Source organism: Myodes glareolus, chromosome 11 (assembly GCF_982192425.1).
Source record: "Myodes glareolus chromosome 11, mMyoGla1.1, whole genome shotgun sequence".
Classification (NCBI taxonomy): domain Eukaryota; kingdom Metazoa; phylum Chordata; class Mammalia; order Rodentia; family Cricetidae; genus Myodes; species Myodes glareolus.
Window position 1 is genome coordinate 51,807,407 of NC_142036.1, and position 20,996 is coordinate 51,828,402.

General features: G+C 42.5%; 1 protein-coding gene across 5 annotated transcripts in view; it reads right to left on the reverse strand.

Moving 5' to 3' along the window:
• Positions 1-250: 250 nt before the first annotated feature.
• Syt16 (synaptotagmin 16) overlaps positions 251-20,996 on the reverse strand; it is a 242,553-nt gene continuing 221,807 nt past the window's right edge. For all 5 annotated transcript variants that reach the window (XM_085697534.2, XM_085697533.2, XM_085697532.2 and 2 more), the window contains 3 exons: positions 19,868-20,308; positions 16,813-17,002; positions 251-1,554 (listed from right to left, as the gene is read on the reverse strand). In XM_085697534.2, the coding sequence (XP_085553660.1) occupies positions 1,241-1,554; positions 16,813-17,002; positions 19,868-20,308 (945 nt within the window). In that variant the 3' untranslated portion in view covers positions 251-1,240. The remainder of the gene's footprint in view (positions 1,555-16,812; positions 17,003-19,867; positions 20,309-20,996) is intronic.

A 20,996-nucleotide genomic window follows, 5' to 3' on the forward strand; every position in this document is an offset into this window, starting at 1 on the left:
AATAAAGCAAATAAAAGGACACTGCAAAAATATGTAAAAGCGGCTCATCAGTAAAACCCTAAGCCCAGAACCATACATGGTCAGCGTTTAAAGAGCACGTGATCAGAAGGCAAGGAGTCACTAATACATATTGTCGCATGTGAGAAACAGCAGTGCTGGGGAGTCTCAGTGCTCAAAGAATTCAGTGTCGCTCTATGCAAAATGACATTATGCCTTTTCTCAGAGGGGTTCACATGTTCATTCCCACAAGTCAATCAAATCAGTATTTATTAAGATCCACTGTACGCATTTTACTATGTTCTACTGGCAGGGTACAGAGCATAAAGGTGAACGTGACAGACACACAGGTGTACATACAAAAACCACTTGTGTGAGTTAATATAATTGTCTGTAGAAAGGTATAATACAAATGAACTCCAGATTTGGAAACATCAAGAAAGCCAAGACTTTATTGTCTCCTTGGTTTTCTTCTTGTTCTTTAGGTACTGGCTCGGTTTAAAAAAAAAAAAAAAGCATAAAACCCTTGATTTTTGAGATCTTACATATTCAAAAAGAGATAGGTCAGATAACAGTCAGTTTTTTTAATTCTTTTGCAACTTCAAGATGATTTGTCTAACCCAATTCTTTTAGAAATCGTGATTTATCTAATTGAGAAAAAAGAGGCATTTCATGAATACAAATTTATTTTATACCACACATTTATAACAATTACCTTTTAAATAAACAGAGCTTTTTTTTTTTCATAAAGAGAGTAGGCGTGGCAGAGGATTGTGGATTGGTTACATCTTTCTGGAATCCTCAGCATCTGACTCTTTTCTCTATTTTGGAAATGTGAACACCGAGAAGAGTCTGATTCATACACCTCAGTGATGGAAAACAGTAGTGTTCCAGCTCCTTTGAAACCTCAGTCTATTCTCCAAGCAAAAAGAGAAAGCAGGAGAAGCTGCATCCCATAGTGCGAACCAAAACACAGCCATCCATTAGCACAAATGATGACATCACCAGTGGTCTCCACTAGGGTACTGTTTCCCAAACTGCGCACTTGGCCCTGCAAGTAGCTTTCCCTTCATTACAATATTTAAATGAAAACCAAACCCTTGATGATGTTCTAAACCACAGAATGCCCTAAGATTAGTAAAATTCTCAATGTGAAAGCCCCCCCCCCACACACACACACAATGCTCTGACTTGGTGTCAGATGATCAAGGCTGATATACCACACAGAAGCCCCTTGGTAAGCCTAGGATTCCAGCAGTGTATGCCACCTGCATATCTGCTGGCCTTTGCTTTCCTTCATTTCCTCCCAGTGCTCCTGCTCCTCCTCCCCACTGCTGTTCTGGCCCAGCGCGAGCCAGCCAATCATCTCTTTACGCTTCATAGTGCGCCTGCTGTAAACGGCAATCATCAAGGTAACATCAGAGAGCTGGAAGAGGGCCACCTGGAAGACAAAGGTCTCTTTATAGACGGGGTTGGGTTGGCCGCGTCGAATGGATGTCTTGCATCGGGACATCTCTTGACCCACACAGTTGAGAAGGAAGAGTTTTCCGTACGTATCTACAGTAAAAACAAATGAAAGGAGGGTGAGACAAGGTCCCTGCTTTGCCCTGCACTGGCTTAGCTGTAATCTTCACATGGGCTGCAAATTGCTCCTCGCCATGGTAGTTTCAGATCTGGACCACCACATCATGCGTAGATTATTAAGGAGAAGGATTATTGCCTGATATGTCTATTGGTTCACACATGGCAGTATGGTACATTATGAGGTTCGTTAGAACCTATGTTTGCATAGATTATGTATGGAGGTACACAGGGATATGTGCAATGGGCTGTGGTCATCCAGACAGAGCTTCATTTATGTGGCAAAATGCATATGCATTCTTTTTCTCCACGTGTGGGATTTTCATTCAGAGTCAAATCATTGTTTTCTGTCTAGGCTGAAGAGTATCTTCTCTTCTTGTTCTCCTTATAGTCTACACATTCTCTGAACCATCTCATGCTGGAACCCCAGCCCACAAGCTTCACCCCCGCCCCAACTCCCCTGGGCAGGCTCTCAATGCCCTGATACCCAGTGACCATCCACCTTCCCTAGCTGATACCAACACTTTCTTTAGAAGCCATGTGACTCCACCTCTGCCAGCACCCAGCTTGGCCCTACCACAGCACTCATGGTCACTACCTGATTTCTCATCCACAGACTGAAAGCCCCTCAGAGGTAAAGAGAGGGTTTGGCTTACATAGCACAGTACCGCCATGCCTGGCTTAGTTCCTAACTGGAGCTGGGTTTTCAACAAATAATTTCATAATGAACATCCATGACTAGACAGGAAGCCAGACCTTCTTCTCTTTCAAACTCATGTTTTCAAACAATGAAACCAAGCAAGATCCCTCCCATTTTAATCCCCCCTACACTGGAATACTATGAAGCAGAGACTAAGGCCTTCTTTTTAGTTACAAAAAGGAAAAGAAAGCATCCAAATTTTACTGGCATCATCTACTTTGGCTAAAATCCCTGAATGAATCATTACAAAGAAAATTATCTTTGAAAATACGTGTTATCAAAATCATTTCACCGATCATTTTGGGACTTTTAACTAAAACTTTTGCCTCTAATTTACATGCATGCTACTATTCAAAAAAACCATCAAAATGTTAGGATGTTCCTAAGGTCCATCATTCTGCACTTTCTGTTCGGTGTGGGCAGAGAGCCCAGTGTGTGCAACTTGCTTTCCCATCAAGTCACCAGGCAAACTCTTTGAAAGTGTAAACCCAGATTCTGTAATTTCCTCTCAGAGCACTGTAAGGTAGGAAGCAAATTACAACCTACAGTTTTCTTTGTACGTTGATCTTTTTTCCTATTCTGGTTTGATGTGTTATTTTATGCACTTATCTGCTGAGAAACACAAGGTGTGAGATTACACTTCAGGTGTGAAAACACTTCTCTGTCTCAGAAACAGGGCTCTCCACTCCTCAAACTGTTCCACGGAAAAGCTGTCAACAAACCCACAATGGGGAATGAGCCTGCGCTTCCGCAGCTGAAGAGCAACAGGGACCTGGTAGGACAGCTCACTCAAGGTGCTGATCGGCTCCGGCAGAGCAGTGGGGATGGAGCTAATCTTTCAAACAAAGGCTTGCTCATTTTGTAGAGAACATCCTGAGCTTCTGCCTGTCCCAAGATAGATCTCTAATTATAAGAAAGGCCACTTACCGCTAACCTCACCACTGACTCTGGGGTGTAGGTACATGGCATGGAAAGATGAACATTTCATAAACAACACAATATAAAGTCACAGAACCAGAGGAAGATACACCATACAGTTAGGAAAGCTTTACTCAGCATGTCCAGGAACTCCTGCCTGGGTGAAACTGACAGAGACACAACCTGGGTCTTCTGGGGTTCCACAACTGCCACCAGTGAGCACTATTTTATGTCTTTGGAATTTGATCACAGAAACTAAAACATTGAACAAAACTTTATCTTACTAAGATTCAGAAATCTTTATAGTGTCTTTAGTAGCCCAGATCCATTATCAAAGGCTAAATGGATCAGAGTCCCTTGACAGATCAGTGACTTTATCAGGTCATTTGTCTCATGGTATAAAGAAAAATGTCACTTGTACCCTAATATTTTGGATGTTCAAAGAGAAGTATGTGTCTGAGTTAGAAACAGAATTGTAGGCGAAAATCTGAAAATGATCAATGAAGTGACTCTAATAATATATTCATATTTTATTTATAATATCTAATAACCCCAATTTATCAAGGCACACACGCATGTCTTTTGGATCACAGAAGGCATCATCTACTCCAAAGAAGTCACAGAAAGAGCCCACTCAAATCACCTGCCCATTTACAACCCAGTACTCTACCAACTACTGCAGAGCAAGCCTCCAGGCATGCTGTACCAACAACTGCAGTGTGCCTTCAAGGGATAGTCTACAAACTACTGAAAAGCAAACCTCCAGGCATGCCGTACCAACAACTGCAGTGTGCCTTCAAGGGATAGTCTACCAACCACTGCAGAGCAAGCCTCCAGGGATGCTATACCAACTTTTGAAGAGCAAGCCTCCAGGGATGTTGTGACAACTATTGCAGAATGACTTTTCAAGGGATGGTCTGCCAACTACTACAGAGTGAGCTTTCAAGGGATGCTCTACCAACTACTTCAGCGTGAGCCTCCAGGAATGCTGTACCAATTCCTGTAGAGTGAGCCTCCAGAGATGTTCCAAATACTGCAGTGAGTCTCAAGGGATGTTCTACCAACTACTTCAGAGTAAGCCTCCAGGGATGCTGTACCAACCACTGCAGAGTGAACCTTCAAGGGATGCTATACCAACTACGGCAGAGTGAACCTTCAAGGGATGGTCTGCCAACTACTGCAGAGTGAGCCTTCAAGGCATTGTCTGCCAACTACTAGAAAGTAAGCCTCCAGAGCAGAGTTCTGTATGACTCAAATATCTGGAAAACAGGGCAAGTGAAAGGAAGTTGGCTATTTAACTCTCTGTTCCTTTTTAGTAGATTAGTACTTCTAAAGCATTTTTAGATACATATAAGAATACAGAAACTAATATCACATGTTCCCATTTGAGATGGCTAGCATTTTTCACTTTTGCTACAGATATTTTCTGGGTTTTGTTTGTCTTTTAAGAAATAAGAAGTTGGGTATAATGACTCACATCTGTAATTCCAGCACTTGAGAGGCCAAGGTAAACAGGCTATGAGTTTGAAGCCAACCTTCAAACTTACATGGTGGGTTCAAGGCTACATAGACAAACTCTCTAAAAAGTAGCCATATCGAGCAGCACTGTTTGGCATGTTCAACTTCTAAAGTTAGCTCATCACTTCCAATGTATGCTTTTAGACATTTACCACATGTAAACAAAGAAATCCAAAATATATTTAATGGCACTTTTGTATATTAACATATTTAACACTCTAGTGTAAATCTTCCTGAGACATTTTCATATTCGGATAGCCATGTAGCAGTTTCATGATGAAAATATATTAATATTTTACTAAACAATAGATATACATTGTTAATGAACAGAAAACAAACATCTTTAAATGAAAACCTGCCAAAGACCACCATTACAAACCACCTCAGTGGAGGACACCAGCTTTGTCAAGTACTCTCCGAGGCTTGCAATTCCACACATGAATGTGTTATGAAAGAACATACTTTTGAGAGAAAGCTTGTATGCTCGGAAGACACAAATATAATTAGAATATAATATAGCTAGTACCCAGATAAACATATTTTTTCACTCAACATTCAATTTTAGTATTCTCTCTTTATTTGTGGGAGAGACGAGTTTATTTCCACCTGTACTGCTGCAGCGTATCAGTGAATCCCAACTTGCTCATCCATTTTCTCAGAGACGGGATGATTGTTTGTAACAACCAAGGAATGCAAAGGCTTCAGCATTCCGTCTGCATTGTACTGATGTGGATGGATGTCTCTGTTCCCTGAAATTCTAGAGGGAAAAATCTTTGCCGCTTGTATTTACTGACAATATTTTCTCCCTGTCAGTGGCTTCTCTTCTTGCTGTTTTTGCAGCACCTTTTTTAGTATTGTAAAACTGACCATGAAGTTTATACATGTCTTTCTTTCCAGGGAATGCTTTATTATTTATTGATTTTTGTGACCAGAACACCCTACTCAAACCTCGTAGTCCTCTTGTGCTTTGTTTCACAAATTCTAATTTTTCTCCCTTGATCTTTAATCTGGCTAAAATTAATGTTTTAGTGTGAGATAAGAAGCTATCTATTTTTTTTATATGAGAAGCAATATTTAGTACATTATTTAGCAAAAGATTACAATGTCCAGTAGGTCTCCAGGGTTCAGGCTTGGTAATATTTATTATAATCAGCTTAAATTATGTCTGCAGTTTTGGATAGTCTCTGGGTCACGTTTAAAAACGTGTCTTTAAGTTTTATATAGGGTAATTATTATGTAATCTTTAAAGCATGATTTTTAATTACTTTAAGTTTCGGCTTGTTTTAATTGTCTCTTGGTCATGAATTTTAGAATCATCCTGTCAAGCTCAAAGCCATGGTTAGAGGCCAATGGAATGGTTCAGTGGCTGAAAGTGTTTGTTACCAAGTCTGACAATATGGTTTCAATTCTCCAAACCCACACAGTAGAAGAGAACAAATTCCCTCAAGTTGCCAACCCCCAGACACATATACATGATTAAAATATCATTTAAAATTTTTTGTATTGGAATTGTACTGGGTATATAGACTAATGTAGGAAAATCTGTTGTTCCAACATATGCAATATCTTCATCAATGAACATGGTGTATCCATCAACTTATCAATTTAGTTTTCTTCTGCTGTTTTTTTTCTCCCAAAATGTTTTCCAGAATTTTCTCACTTGCTCTCAATTAAAGTTGTTCTTTGGGATCTCAGATGATCTATTTCCATTATAATACTAATATTCTTAAACTTCATCTTTTAACTTTTTCTGATGTATTTGAATACAACAAATTTGGTACAAATATTACTTCAAATTCATACAAACTGTTAGATATTCTTGCTTTAATGCAAAAATCAAATTTCCAATATATAATGTTAGCTTTGTTTCTTCCTTTAAAGTTTTACCTATTTTGTTGCTGTATCTCCTATGCTATTAAGCTACCTGGAATGTCACTGTCAGGTTAAGAAAGTTCCCTCTGGGCTCCATATTGGTAGATGTACATCCTTCTAAGACTCTCTTGGTACCAAAGAGATATAAAGACTTTAAACTTAATTCCCCTAATTTCTTGCCAGTCAGACCCCAGAAAGACCCCACTCATGAATGCTACTCACAAGAGACAGCAAAGCAGAAGAAAGTAGAAAATGGAAGCATTAATGGTTGACGCGGGAAAAGTCTTGTCCAGTGAGTATGAAACTCCCGCAAAAACACTCTGCTGTGTACACACAGAACAGTCCTGTGAAGTCTGTGCTTCAGATTTCTAAAAACAGATTTCCTGGTGGTTACCCTCCAGCTTTGCAGTGACTGAGCTTAATAATAAACATCCTCGGGCACGGTGTACCTAGATCCTTCTCTGTTTTCGAGGAGACAAAAATCTGACGGACACAGTAACTGGTAATCTCCGCAGGAATAGCGCCTTCATAAAAAGCAAGTGTGAGAGCTGACTTAGAAGTCACAGCCAATTCATGAAGAATGAATCAAAGGGCAGGAACAAAGGAGCGTGGCAATCCACACCCCCAAGAGGGTACAACTGAGAAGGGAAAACACATACCCGATGGGCATGTTACTCTAGGGATAGAGATTCTGCAAACTCCAGAATTTAGAAGTATGTATTTTGGTGTGATTGGCTTAATTTAGGTGATAAGAGAGAAAATATAGCCTTGGAAAAGAACCAACTCATGTAGAACTGAACCATCTTTGAGGAAATAGCATAAAAATTTAGACCTTTCAGTATTTAGAAATCTGATTGTTTTACATCTCCAAACAGTAAAAGATAGATTTTTAAAGTTTGTGCAAGACAGAGGCCTGCTAAAGGTTGCCAGGTGAAAGGTATTAGATACTTAAAGCTGTGGCCTTCCAGACAGTTTGTGGCTGGCCAATGGGACTGAGCCCTGAACGATGGCCCATCGTTGGGGCAGTGAACAGCACTGTCATCTTCCGTCATCTCTCCAGTCAACGGTTTCTATTCAAGTACAATCTCTCACACCATCTTTTCCCCTCCAGGTCAAGGGACAGGAGGCAGGCTCATCAAGACTGCAACTACCCAGGTCCAGAACCAGTGTTATGAGCTGGCCCACCCCAACCTCCACCCCATCTATGATCTGCTACAGCATGTGAAGGGGCCAGTCAAGCAGACCTAAAGCTGCAGGATCTCCACAACACAGGGCAGCAACAGGACATCCAAGAGGAGCCCCGCTGAGAGCCCAGCATGGGTAGTGTAGTAGAAACCAGAGGCCTCGAACCAAACCAAGGACTCTTTGCAACAAACGCTTGTAAGTAAAGATATATGGACAAAGGGTTTACTGCATGACTCCTGTGCCACACTACAGCTTCCATGATGAGAATGATTTTTTTTTCCTTTTTTTTCTTCTCTTAAATTTACTTTTGGGGGCGGTTTCAAGGGCAGAGGGTGGATATGAAGGGACAGGGAAATGAATGGGATCGAGTTGCATGATGTGAAAGGCACAAAGAAGAAACAGACTGTGCTTTCAGGGATCATCTTTAAAGTTCGTTACTAGAGAGTATTTCAGTTTATAAACAAAATCTGGCAGCCATATAGTCCCTGATTCCCCGTACCTTAGTCTCTTAATAAAATCTTCTTTTTGATTATTTTTCTTTGAACATGACATCAGTTTAAACAATCAATCTTGTGTGGCCTATTAATCTGGTTTTACAATACCCTCTGATACCTTTGTAATATATTTTTCCAGTACTTAGAAAGTTTAAAAAAAGTAATTCTGAGGCAAAAAAGAATAATCCTCACCATTCCTGATATTGCTATGCCTTAGGAATTGTAGTAACAACAACCGCGTGGCAGGCAGATTGATGGAGTGGAATGGACACCCGGATAGAAACCCATGCAGCTACAGCCGCCCCATGTTTCACAAAGATGGCAAAAACACATACTGTAGAAAATACAGGCTCTATCAACAAATGGTACTGGAGAAACCGGAGCTCTCCATATGCAGAAGAATTAAGCTTTGCACAAACATCAATTCAAAATGGAGCAAAGACCTTAATGCAAGGCCTGCAACTGGAGGTGCTCCGGGGAAACATGGCAAGGTATAGGTGCAGGCAAAGACTTCCAGAAAGGACTTTACTGGCCCAGGAAAGGACGCCAAAAGCTGACAAGTAGAGTACACGAAATCGCACAGCAAAGGTAACACTCAAACGAAGAGGCGGCCTTCAGAATACAAGAAAATCTTTACCAGCTACACATCTGACAAAAGCAGCTAAAATATACAAAGGATTCAGTGAAACAGTGGGAAACCAAACAACCCACTCTATAAATGGGCTAATGACATGAGCAGGCAGTTCTCAAAAGATGAAGTGGAAATGGCCAACAAGCACATTAAAAATGTTCAACATTGTTAGCCATCAGGAAAATGGAAATTAACGCTACTCTGAGATTCCATGTCATCGCATTCAGACTGGCTGTCATCAAGAGAACAAACAACAGATGCTGGAGAAAGGAAAAGACTGGGGAAAGGAGAACCCCTACAAACCGCTGCTGGAGATGTAATCTGGTGCAGCCATTATGGGAATAAGTGTGGAGGTTGCTTAGAGTACTAAAAGTAGACCCAAGCATATAACTGAAGGGTTGGATCAGTAAACCACAGAAACACTGGCGTACCATGTTTACTCCTGCACCGTGCCCAAGGGCCAACCCAAGGAAAAAGCAATATATATAAATAATAAGACAACCATAAAGAATGAAATTGTGCTGCTTGCAGTAAAATGCACGTAACTAGAAGCCATCCTGTTAAGCAAAACAAGCCAGACTCAGAAAGACAAATACAGTGATTACATTTAATTTATAAATCTTAGATTTTTCTATTCCCAGAGCAAAAAAAAATCTATGTAAATATATCATGAAAGTAGAAACAAAAAGGTCTAGGAAGAAGGGGAGTAGCAGAAAGTTGTGGGGCTCAAAGTCAATGATAAATTTACATGAAAGTGTCCTTATGAAGCCCACTAGTTATTTACAATGAATATTAAATCAATATTACAATTAAATATTACAATAAATAGTAAAATAAAATCTACTGGCTTAACTATTTCTCTGTGGGACTGAATAACAGTGTTATTAAGCCATCTCTGCCACCCATCTCCAGAAGTCCTCCAAATTAAAGCCTGAAATTCTAAGCACATTAAACACTGACTCCCCTCCCTAACTCTCCTCTCCACCCTGGCAATGAAGCCCTACTGGTTGTCTCCACAACTCTCACTCTGCTAAATGTCTCACGCGAACAAAATCACGCAGTAAGTCCCATGTGCCTTACTTCCTAGTGTGATGTCTGCAAGGTTTAACACATATTTGGATTCCCTTGCCTGTATAAGGCTGAACTTGTCTTGCTTTAATGTATTGTGTATATTGCACTTTCCTGGTGAACAGTGATGTTGAACATATTGTCATACTACTGACGGCCACTGGTATATCTTCTTTGGAAAGATGCGTACTTAAGTCTCTTACCCATTTCAAAATCATACTTTCTGTTATGGAGTTTTAGGAGTTATCTATATATTCTCTGCATGATTTTTTCTATAAATAATGATGATGCTTTCTCATATTTTTGTTGCTTCATTATTCTACGGTCATCTTTTCTTTAATCTCTGTGTGCACATGAGGGGGAATGTGTAGATATGTATATGTGCGCATGTGTACCATTGTACATACATGGAGAGCAATCCCCATCTTCTGGTCTGAAACAGGTACCACCAGGCCATCTGACACACGAGCTTCTGGAGACGCTCTTGATTCCACCTCTGCCTTGTCATAGAAATAGTGGGATTGCTGTTCCTTTGCTTCCACGGCTCAATTCTCATGGATTCTGAGGATGCAAACTCAGGCCCCCATATTTGCACAGCTAGGGTTTACCCACTACGCCATATTGCCAGTCCCTGCTGTTGCTTTGTGATTCCCATTTGTCTGTGTTTATTTTGCTGCCTGTGCCTTTAGTGTCAAGTACAAGAAATCATTGCCAAGCCCAACAGTGTGATGATTTCGCTGTTTCCCTCAAAGAATTCGCATTTCAGGCCTTATGCTGATGTCTTTGATCCTTTCCAAGTTGACTTTTGTTTATGATGTTAGGTATGAATTCAACTTCATTCTCTTGAATGCATTCAGTTTCCCCAGCCCCATTAATAAATATACATATACCGCTAAGTGATCTAAACATCTTTGTCAAAAAGCATTCAACCATATGTGATCATCTCTTAAGCAAATGAAGATCTTAGAATCCTTTGATTGCCAACTCTCTTCCCATCCTTCACGTTACATCTGCCTCAGATCTGACTTCCGCTCTGCTGTTTGATTCCCAACACTGGCCTTGTTTGCTACTGCTCCTGTTTTGTCTGACACAAACCATGCGGACTCACACCCCTCTACGTATTTGTCCGCTCCTTTCTTCATTACTCCTTCTTGCATCCACTACTTCACTCTACCTCCTCTTTCTCCCTGAAATACAGTATTCTGTATTCTTTCAGAGATTAATCCTGTTCAGCATTCAAGATAAAGTCGATTTTTCTTTTGTTCAAAGAATGAGGTGGCATGTTGAGTGTTTATCTTGTCAGACTTCAGTATTAGTTCAGAAGTACATCTCCTCAGTTAGTTTACTCTCATTCCTCTATCAGTAACCATGGTTTTTAAATGTCTTTATTCAGACAGAATTGACACACAATGCTGCCTTTTCCTGCTCCTTTTAAGATTTTTTCATTTGACTAAGCTTGTGTCTCTCTGGCTGGCTTGAACTTGCCATGTGACAGATGACGACTCGTCATTTTCTACCAAGTATATGCACTGCTATTCCTGACTGAGGCTGCCCTGAGGACCGAACTCATGGCTCTGTGCGTGCGAGGCATACATTCTATCGACTTAATATACTTCCAGGCCACTTTTAATAATTTCTGACTTTATTGTGACAACTGAGCTTTTCCAGAAGAAGAATCACATAGGCACTTGGTAAGTTAGCACCATATCTCAGTCTTCATAAGAACTGATCACCCTTATAAGCACACAGTGGCTGCGAAAGTTTTAGTTTAACTAAAATGGTTCTCAAAGAAGGCCTAGGCCCCATGCATACCCGTTTTCACTGAAGCCTTTCCCCTGTGCACTCTATTTCTATACTGCGCCCTTCGCTTTCACGTCTTCACAGCCAGCACCAGGCAGCATAGGTTTGCTTTTCTGTTTTTCTTTCCTCTACTCTGCTATTGTCAGGCCTAATGAGGTTAATACAGTGCTGCTGTTAAGTATTATCATTTGGGTTGTAATTATCACACGTGGCTAATCGTGCGCACACTGAGAAGCTGGGGTGCTTGCTGGCTTTAACTGGAGGGGATGTCTTAATGATAGCTTCTGACAAGCCCCATTGTATGTGGCTACGTACACATCCGCGCACAGTGCGGAGACACACTGTCGATGAAGGCAGAGCGGAGATGGAGAAAGAGAAGTCGCCAGCAGAATAGATGACTTCTTCAAAAGATGTCACCGCTTGCGTGTCTGTGGAGTCCCTTTGTTAATCTTATTTAATAGAGAAGGAAATTAAATTCGGAGAAGTTCAATCAAATGTCAAGGCCAAGCAATAACCGGGTGGCAGGCCTACGCTAACCACAGGAGATGTGTTAAACCTCAAGTGAATTGCTTTTCCAGGAAACCAAGTTCAAAAGACAATCAAATGTTTCTGTCTGGTACTGACTGACACCTTATGCAAAGGAATCTGTAAAGAACATGGGGGTTTCAGAGCGCTTCCAGATACCAGGTCTTATTTTCTCACCTGTCCTCCAGCTGCAGACCTGGACTCTCCTTTTCCCCTGGAAGAGTTGTAGACCGGTCTATACCACCTTACGGACAATTACAGCATTTCTGACCAGCAAAAGTACTATACGCACTTTCTTATTTGTTTTTGGCTTAAGGTTGATGCTGTGGAAGGAACGGCTGGAATGTCAGAGTAGCCAAATTAGGTAAGAAACTTCCAGGTGGTCAAAGTGACTGTTTCAGCCTATATTCCCACTGTGACAGCTTTTCTCTGTTGTCAACCTGACTGCCTCTAGAATTAACTAAAACCCAAATGACTGAGCACACATGAGAGGTATTTTTCTCAATGAAATCATTTGAAGTGGGAAGAGTTTTAATCTGGATCTTTGAGATGGGAAGATCCATCTTTAATCTGGGCCACACTTTCTGTTGGTAGTTTGTATAAAAGACATGGTAGAAAGCAGGCCTTTTTCTTTGTGCCTACTTGTTTTTGCTCTTGCTCGGAAGTCCATTCCTTCACTGGCATTAGAGTTTACTTCCTTGGGATTCTGAAGACCACCTGAGACATCCTTTCTCACAGATTGAATAAATTCTGGATTCTTGAACCTTTCATTCATAGGCAGCCATTGTTGGATTAGCTGGATCACAGCCTGCAAGTCATTCTAATGGATCTCTCTCTATCTCTCTCTCTATCTCTCTCTCTCTCTCTCTCTCTCTCTCTCTCTCTCTCTCACACACACACACACACACACACACACACACACACACACAGGGCAAGAGAGAGAGATTCATTCTGTAAGTTCTGTTCCTCTAGAGAACCCTGACCACCATGAACATACATTCCCTACATCATGAGACCTTCTGGTCTGGGCCATTTGGTGATAAACGAAGGATAAAGAGACTCTGGTTGGCATGGTTCATAATTGGTGTGACTCAGGTCTCCGCCATTGTTTTCCTGGGCCCGCTGAGTCCCCTCACCAAGGATTTTGCCTTTGATGTGGGGGAACTGATTACAACTTGGCTGCCTGTTTCCTCTCGGGCTCTTCTAAAGGAAAATAATTCCATCTACTCGTTTTCTAAATTGCCTATTTTGCTTAAGGAGAAAACAAATTAAGACACCACAGCAACCTTCTGACGGGGTTAAATCAGCAAGTTCAAAGGTCTTTTGTTTTATGATACAGCATAAGGCAAGAGATTGTCACGTCTAAACCTCACCCTTTGTCTTTGTTCCTCAAGTTAAACCCTTAACAATGCTGTGAAGAAGAGAAGCTCCCCATGTTCCAGCTCAGCCTTTTCCCCACCCAAGCACCACCGCTCACAATCATGGCCACCTGCAAGGCAGGCACTCGTTCCCTTTTCACAGAGGCGTGGAGCCACCTGAGCTGAGAGCCTTAAGAGCAGCATTTTGTGACCCCGCCCGTGTACATTTCTTAGGCAGACCTCTCCCCTAGCAGGCAGACCCGTGGGCATCCACTAATACAGGCAAGGGCTCCCGGGCTGCCCTCTCCTGCTGGTGGTCAGCCGTGCAGCCCGCACCCTTCTTGCCGTTTCTCACCCACAGCTCATCTATCGATCGACTCCTATCCCCTTTCTTTCTCCACCTCTTCCATCTCTGCTCAGTTAGTTACCTCATACCACCAAATACCATAACCGAAGTTCACCTAACAGATGTCAGCGTCGTTAGTGACCGTGCCGTAATGCACAGCTAAGCCTGTCAGCCCCTCAAGTCCTTGAAAGGACCAGGAGGTCCCTTGCAGGAGCTCCACAGAGGAATTTTTTTACTTTCTCATCCCTTCCTAATTGGCTTTTCCTCAACAACCAGCATTTTACACAGACAAAAGCCCCTTTGTTTCCACTGCGTGGTTTCGGTTTTAATGAAGAGCTTCACCACAGCATTGCTTTCTAATGCTTTGGTCTCAGAGATGAGTATGCCAGTCACAGTTAAGTCGTGACACTATGCCTATAAAAAATTCTACACTCATGTACATGAACTTAAACTTACGGAATTAAAGCCATTTCCAAGTTAAGACTTACCCTTTTGTTCTATTCAGGTTTAAATTCTTATTACAATAATTTCTTCTTTGGGCACACTTTTAAAATAGAATTATACAAAGATACAATGGTATAGCCTTCAGTATCACAGCTCTGTGTGTATTATCCACACCTAAAAATATATATTATTTGCAGATGAGAAAACAGATTCAGAATAGCTTAATAACTCACAGCTAATAATTAGGAGAACCTGAATTTACAGTGTGGTTTATTAGCTTCTAGATGCTTCTTTCTCAGTTACCATGCTGTACTCCTTCCCTGACTGGCTATACCACCCGCACACAGAGGAGAGCTTCCTAACTCGGACCTGAATGGGACATGACTAAGGTCCACAGCTTCATCGCTCTTTGCATTTCCATCACGTTGCCCCAATACTGTTCAGCTAGTACCAGATCTCAGCACCAGGGTAAAGGAGATTGGCAGGTGCTCCGGGGGAGAAGTCTTAAATCAGGATCTTAGCAAGTACTGGGTTGTTGTAGAAAGAAAAGCCGGGTTTATCTGAGTCTCTGGGTGTACAATTAATAATCAATACCTATTGTACATTTTAAATAGCTCTCACCTGCTTGAATGGAATGTGGATTATGCATTGCCCAGTCTACTCCACTCCCCAGAGATCTGGGGCTTTCTCTGCTGGCTTTAACATGGTTTGTTAATGCATGTGTGTCGAGGGGAGTATATTTATTTGTGTGTGTTCAAGTTCACTTGTATATTCACATTAATCTGAATGGTGGAGAACAACCTCGGCTTTCCCTCAGGAACATTATATACCTCTTTTTAGATAGGATCTCTCGTGGCCCTTGAACTTACCAATTAAGCTATACTAGATGGCCTGGCCAGCAAGCCCAAGGGATCCTCTTGTCTCCTTCCCAGTACTGAGGCTGCACGTGTCCCACCATTTTACAAGGGTTATGGGGACTGAACTCAGGTGTTCGTACTTATGAAGCCAAGACTTATCTAGCTGAGCTAGCTCCTTAGTTCTCTTTAAAAGTTTGGCTAGCAAGACAGCCACTTACAACAGATGTTTGGTAGTCTACAGTGCAGCAAAAGGGTGGGGGAATGAAAGTCTCAGATTCAGTTATAGGAACTTCCTCACCTTGTTCTCCCATGTGAAGCCAAGGCTCATCGATTGCCAGCTTTGTATTGATTTTGTAATGAGATTCTAGTTCCCCTGGGAAGCAGATTTCTTCCTTTCTACTTTCCCACCTTCAAATTCACCTTCTCGTTCAGAGAGACTAGAAATAATTCTGCAGCGTGTTTATGACTCTCTTGCAGCTAGCATTCCAGATGCAAATTATGTTCCTCTATGTATCTACATGAGGTCCCAAAAGCCAAAGTTTATCTTCCAAATCTTCTTTTTTTTTTTTTTTTTTTTTGTCAAGACAGGGTTTCTCTGTAGCTTTTGGAGCCTGTCCTGGAGCTAGCTATCATAGACCAGGCTGGCCTCAAACTCACAAAGATCTGCCTGCCTCTGCCTCCCAAGTGCTAGGATTAAAGGTGGGCACTACCACCACCCAGCCTTCCAAATCTTCTTTATCAGGTAACTAAGATCTTTAAAAAAAATGAAGTAATTTTGTAACAGTATTGTTTCAATGTCCATTATCCAACTTCTTAGTTTGAAGGGCTGGTGAAGCAACTGGTAGCAGCGGTTATTTGACTCTTCCTGAACCCTGACTTCCATCCAAGGGAAGGGAAGGGTTGTCAAGAGCATTTCTTCTTAATAGTGTCCTCAAAAGGCATCATTTTCCTGCATTGTCCCAGATCTATGCCCTTTACCGTATAACCGCTACTAACATTTCCGTGTGCTCGGTGTACATTCAGCACTATGCTAAGTCCTTCATATAAATTTACTTATTTAAATATCATAGCACTCCTATCAGGAAGGTAGTGGTTAATATTTTTCCTGGTGAATCAAGAAAGGTTCAGAAGACTGTGCAAGATCAGAGCAAAATGAATGGGTAATGATAGTGCTGAAATTAAACCCCAGCTGTCTGCCTCCCTCCAAAGTCAGGGTTCTGCCTCTGTACAACCTGTAAAATATTGGCAGACTTCAATTCCCATGCATCTTACATTTCTGGAAATATAGACACACAGATCATTCTAAATCACGTCAAGATATATTTAGATAGCATAGAAGTTTTTCTTCTAATTAAATAGAAGCTATTAAGAAAGCCAGAGGTATTGCTTCATGAAAGCATGCCCAAGCAATACCAAGTCTATTTTTTACCATAAAAAATGAAGAATTAAGATGAAATAGACAAGGCCTTTCCCTTGCCTCTGGAGATACCAGAGCTAGAGCAGCAGACACATACTTACCAGGAGCTCGGTTAGCAGCGAGGTTGCGGAAATGGCTGCCTTTGATCATTTCCACAGATAATCGCCCTGTTGTGGCATTGTAGGACAGTCCCACCAACAGCTCTGGCACCCCTCCATGAGACAGGGACTGTGTGGATGAAGCACTGTCACTGTGAGACACCACAGATGGGCTAAGCGGAGACTCTCCACTCTGGAGGGGAAGAACACAAAGAGTTCATTGGCCCATGCTGCGCCCCTCTCTTTGAGAGAAAGCTGATATTATGTTTGGTGAAATTGTGACCCGGTCTTAATGACTGCCAAAGACTACTAATGGGCACTCAGTGTGAATTACAATGTGCTGGGGAAAGCAGCCATGTATGAGATGGCCTATGGTACTAGCCGACATATTTATTCCAAGAGTACTCTCCATTCAATATTTCCTCTCTAAAGAGAGAACGGACAAAGATGTTATTGCTAGTGTAAATCAAACCTTCAAAGATACATGGAGTGTGAATAATACATTTAATATAGGCCAAGATTCCCTCCTGTGTAATTTGTTCCTGAATGTTTCTGTGGAACCTACCCACTCCAGGCCTGAGTTCTATCTCTGTTCTCCTCACTCTTGATGAATAAGGCAATACAGAAGATGTTTTGTCTCAAAGGTAAAAGAAATGTGCACTGGGTATTGGCCAGTATATGAAACACCTGGTGTCTGGTTCAGCTGCTAAGGAAGTGTATTCCATATAGGAACTTTTGTATCCTATGGAAAAAAAAAGGTTACACAGGAAGTGATCACTTTTCCTATTTGATATTTGGTAGAGGATCAGATACAATGGACTATGGATCTTGGTGACCCGGGCAGCAGCAGGTGAACCGAGGAGAGAGCCTGAGTTTTTTTCTCATGTTTATTCATGTGCACACTTCTGAGTGCCATTGTTATGCACCAGACACATCACAAAGAGAACAAGATAGATGAAGACACTGATTTTCACTAAGGAGCATGAGCAAGCATCAGCCTGGCTAGAGCAAGCCAGCGGTCCCTCTAGCAAACCGCTTCCTCTGCGGGACACAAATGCCTTGGGACTTATCTCAACTCTGTGTCTGAAGTTATATTCTAAAACTTCCTGCCAGCATCTCAATAGGCAAGAACAATAAAAGGCATCAAACGCTCTGCATGTCCAGGAGAAGGCATCATCTTAACCAATCCTGTGTGTTTCTGTAAGAGCCTCCGAGTTTTCATGGATCATGATTTGTAAGCAGGATGGCTAGGGGGTTTAACAGGGGCCTTACAGGCTTTGATGCCCAGAAGTTAGAAGTACAACAAAGAAGCCTTTGCATCCTTGGGAGGAAGGGTGTTCATCCTTGTACCTCTACCGTGGTGCCTCTCATAGTACTGCTTCCCTACCCCTACCAAGTTCTTAAATCCGTACCCATTACTCAGTAGCCCCTCCTGTATAGATGCATATCTGGCATATAACCATGCTCAACCGTAGATATAAGTGAGATAATTTCTTCCTTCACACTGGCTCCTTCTCCCCATCAGCCTGTGCCCCCAATCCAGAGCACTGACAAGGATGGGTGGGGCCATACTCATGCCTGGGCTTCACAACGCAGGGTCTCTTTTTGACTCTTCTCTGAATCCTGTTCTGTATGACTTCATGATTTGAAGTCAAGGAAGGATTTGGGTAGGCATGAGATGTGATCTGGCTTGCGCGTTCTTGAGCTCATTCTAACCCTTGGGTCAGAAGACAGCAGAGATTTAGAGGCCACCAGCGGGGAACTATTCCACTCGCCCACCAGAGAGCCAGGCTCTGCTTATATCTAAAGAGAAAGCACAGCTTTCAGAGAGAGAGGTCATGGGTGAGCGCTACAGTTCTGGAGCTGGCGACTGGAAAGGCGAGCCTGCCAGCAGGTGGGTATCAGAAGACAGTAGGAGGCATAGATTTAGAGAGGCGAAAATGAGGATTTCCAATATAAAGATGTCCAGGCAGATTTAGAACTTCAGACGGATGGACCTTCCTGAAACGCTTTTTTTTTCCCTTCACGATGTCTGTGTGTGTGCCCCTCCCTTAGTCTTGAAAATCCACCCACACATGTCACCAGTCTTGTTCCCTCAATTGTTTGAGCTATGTGGGTTCTTTTCGGGTTTTTTTTTTTTTTCACCATCTCAAAAGAACCCTCTCCTGGCCATTCAAAGCCAGCTCTGTTTACCGAGGCCTGCCTGTCAACACCCACCTCCACTAGACTAAGGGACAATAGCTGTCTCCTTGCTTCTGTAAGCTATTTGGCTTATGTAGCACACGCCAGGAACCATCTCCGGATGGATGACTGATTGGCTGACTAACCACAACTGCCTGCTCTTTCTACACAGTTTTGTAGAAGGAGCTCTTCACATCACATGACAACTAACCAAAAGCAGCAGCGGGGCCGTCCACCTCTCAGGTCTCCAAGCTATTGAAGCCCTAGGAGTAAGACACACAGTAGGAGACCAGTCATAAGAACAGACGGTCTCGGAAGTGTCAGGCATTCGGGGTTGCTGTTGTAGGATGCTTTTGAGTGCTTGTTGGAAGCCTTGCCTCAACAAGTTCAGGCATACACACCTGTAATTCTGGCGCTTGGGAAGATGCAGCAAGAGAATCATGAGTTGGAGGGCATCCTGAGAGACAGATGAATTTGAGGCCAGACCGGGTTGCATAGTATGACTCTTGTTTCAAGAAAAGAACAGTAAAACAGTACCATGTCTGAGAATCATTATAATGGATCCTGGGAATGGGAGGAGTAGGAATGGTTATCCACGAAGTCAAAAGCCTCTCCAGGTCTTCCCATGCCCTCTACCATGCTGCCACTATCATTTCCCAAAATGGGTGGAGAATATATCCATCAAGTTACCAGATGACAGGCTTGGAAGACCCACTGTGCCTGAAGCACAAACGTGGCTTGCTAACGAGGAGGAGAGCCAAATGTACAATTAAATTAACATCTATGAATCCACAAGCCGAACACTGTAAATCAAGGGCAGGCATTCCCAGGTCTCTGAACACATCACATCAGCAGCAGCACCATTTAAGATACTCACACTTATATTACTTCTTGGCTCCAGAACCAGAGTCACTTTCATTTCCCCTTCTGGGTGCAAGTGGCTGAGACAGAACAGCTTCTCTCCCATCATCCTCTCTCGGGTCATCTTACGGGCAGCATAAAGGCGGAATCGGACGGCACAGGCAGCCACGTCCCTGGGCTCCAGCTTGGCAAAGGTGACCTTCTCCTTGAAGACGGGATTGGGCCCTCTCTGGATGTTAGTCTTGCCCCTCTGTTTCTTACTGGGCAGCAGCACTACATGGACTTGCCAGGAGTTGACACCACTCCGGTCCTTATCTGGAAGGCCCTGTGCTCTCACAATGGTCACGGTGAGCTTCTGGGTTACAGCTCTATATTCAAAGATGATATCTAGGTAACCGCACTTTGAGATAGGCTCCAGGAGCTTGGGTGGCACCTGCAGGCTGGTCCTGTCCTGCTGCTGTTACAAGCAGAGGGGAAAAACAAAAAAGGAGGATGGGAAATGATGATGACTTTTTGGTTGTTAGCAGGGCGCTACCCCTCAGAGCTTCCTTGCCTCCCAAGCTTTCTGACTGCCAACACATGGTCTTCGTCTATGTTAGAAAAGGTCTGAGTGCTAAGCCCCTCTCTCCAAACTGGGACTTTGTGTAGGACACAGTACCTGGCATAGGGTAAGTTTGTGAGCATGTTTTTTTTTTAAAAAATAAATGAATGAGACACATCTTTCAAGTTGCGTTAATGTGCACTGCCTCACGAAAAAGTACAAGTGCCCACTATGGTTGAAGCCAACTGAGATATGAAGTCCCTAATTAAGTCAACTACCAACTGTGGAAATGCCAACGGGCAACTTTTGAGTCCCAGGGAGTAATTGCTAAGCCTGGAACTGCTGTCTGCGAATCAGAAACTTCCCATGGGCAAAAATCCCAGTGGGGGGCAGGGTGGGGCCTCAAACAACTGATCTTTCAGTGTGTTTTCAGATTTCCTGAGAGAAAAGACCAACAGCTGAGCTTCTCCCCTAATGGCCAGCTGAGTCACTCAAGGATTCTCATTAATTCAAGGGCTGGGGCCAGAGACTGCATTTCGAAGATGCTTGCCAGGGATGTTGGCCACAGCAAGCCCAGTCTAAGCGATCATTCAAAGGAAAGGCT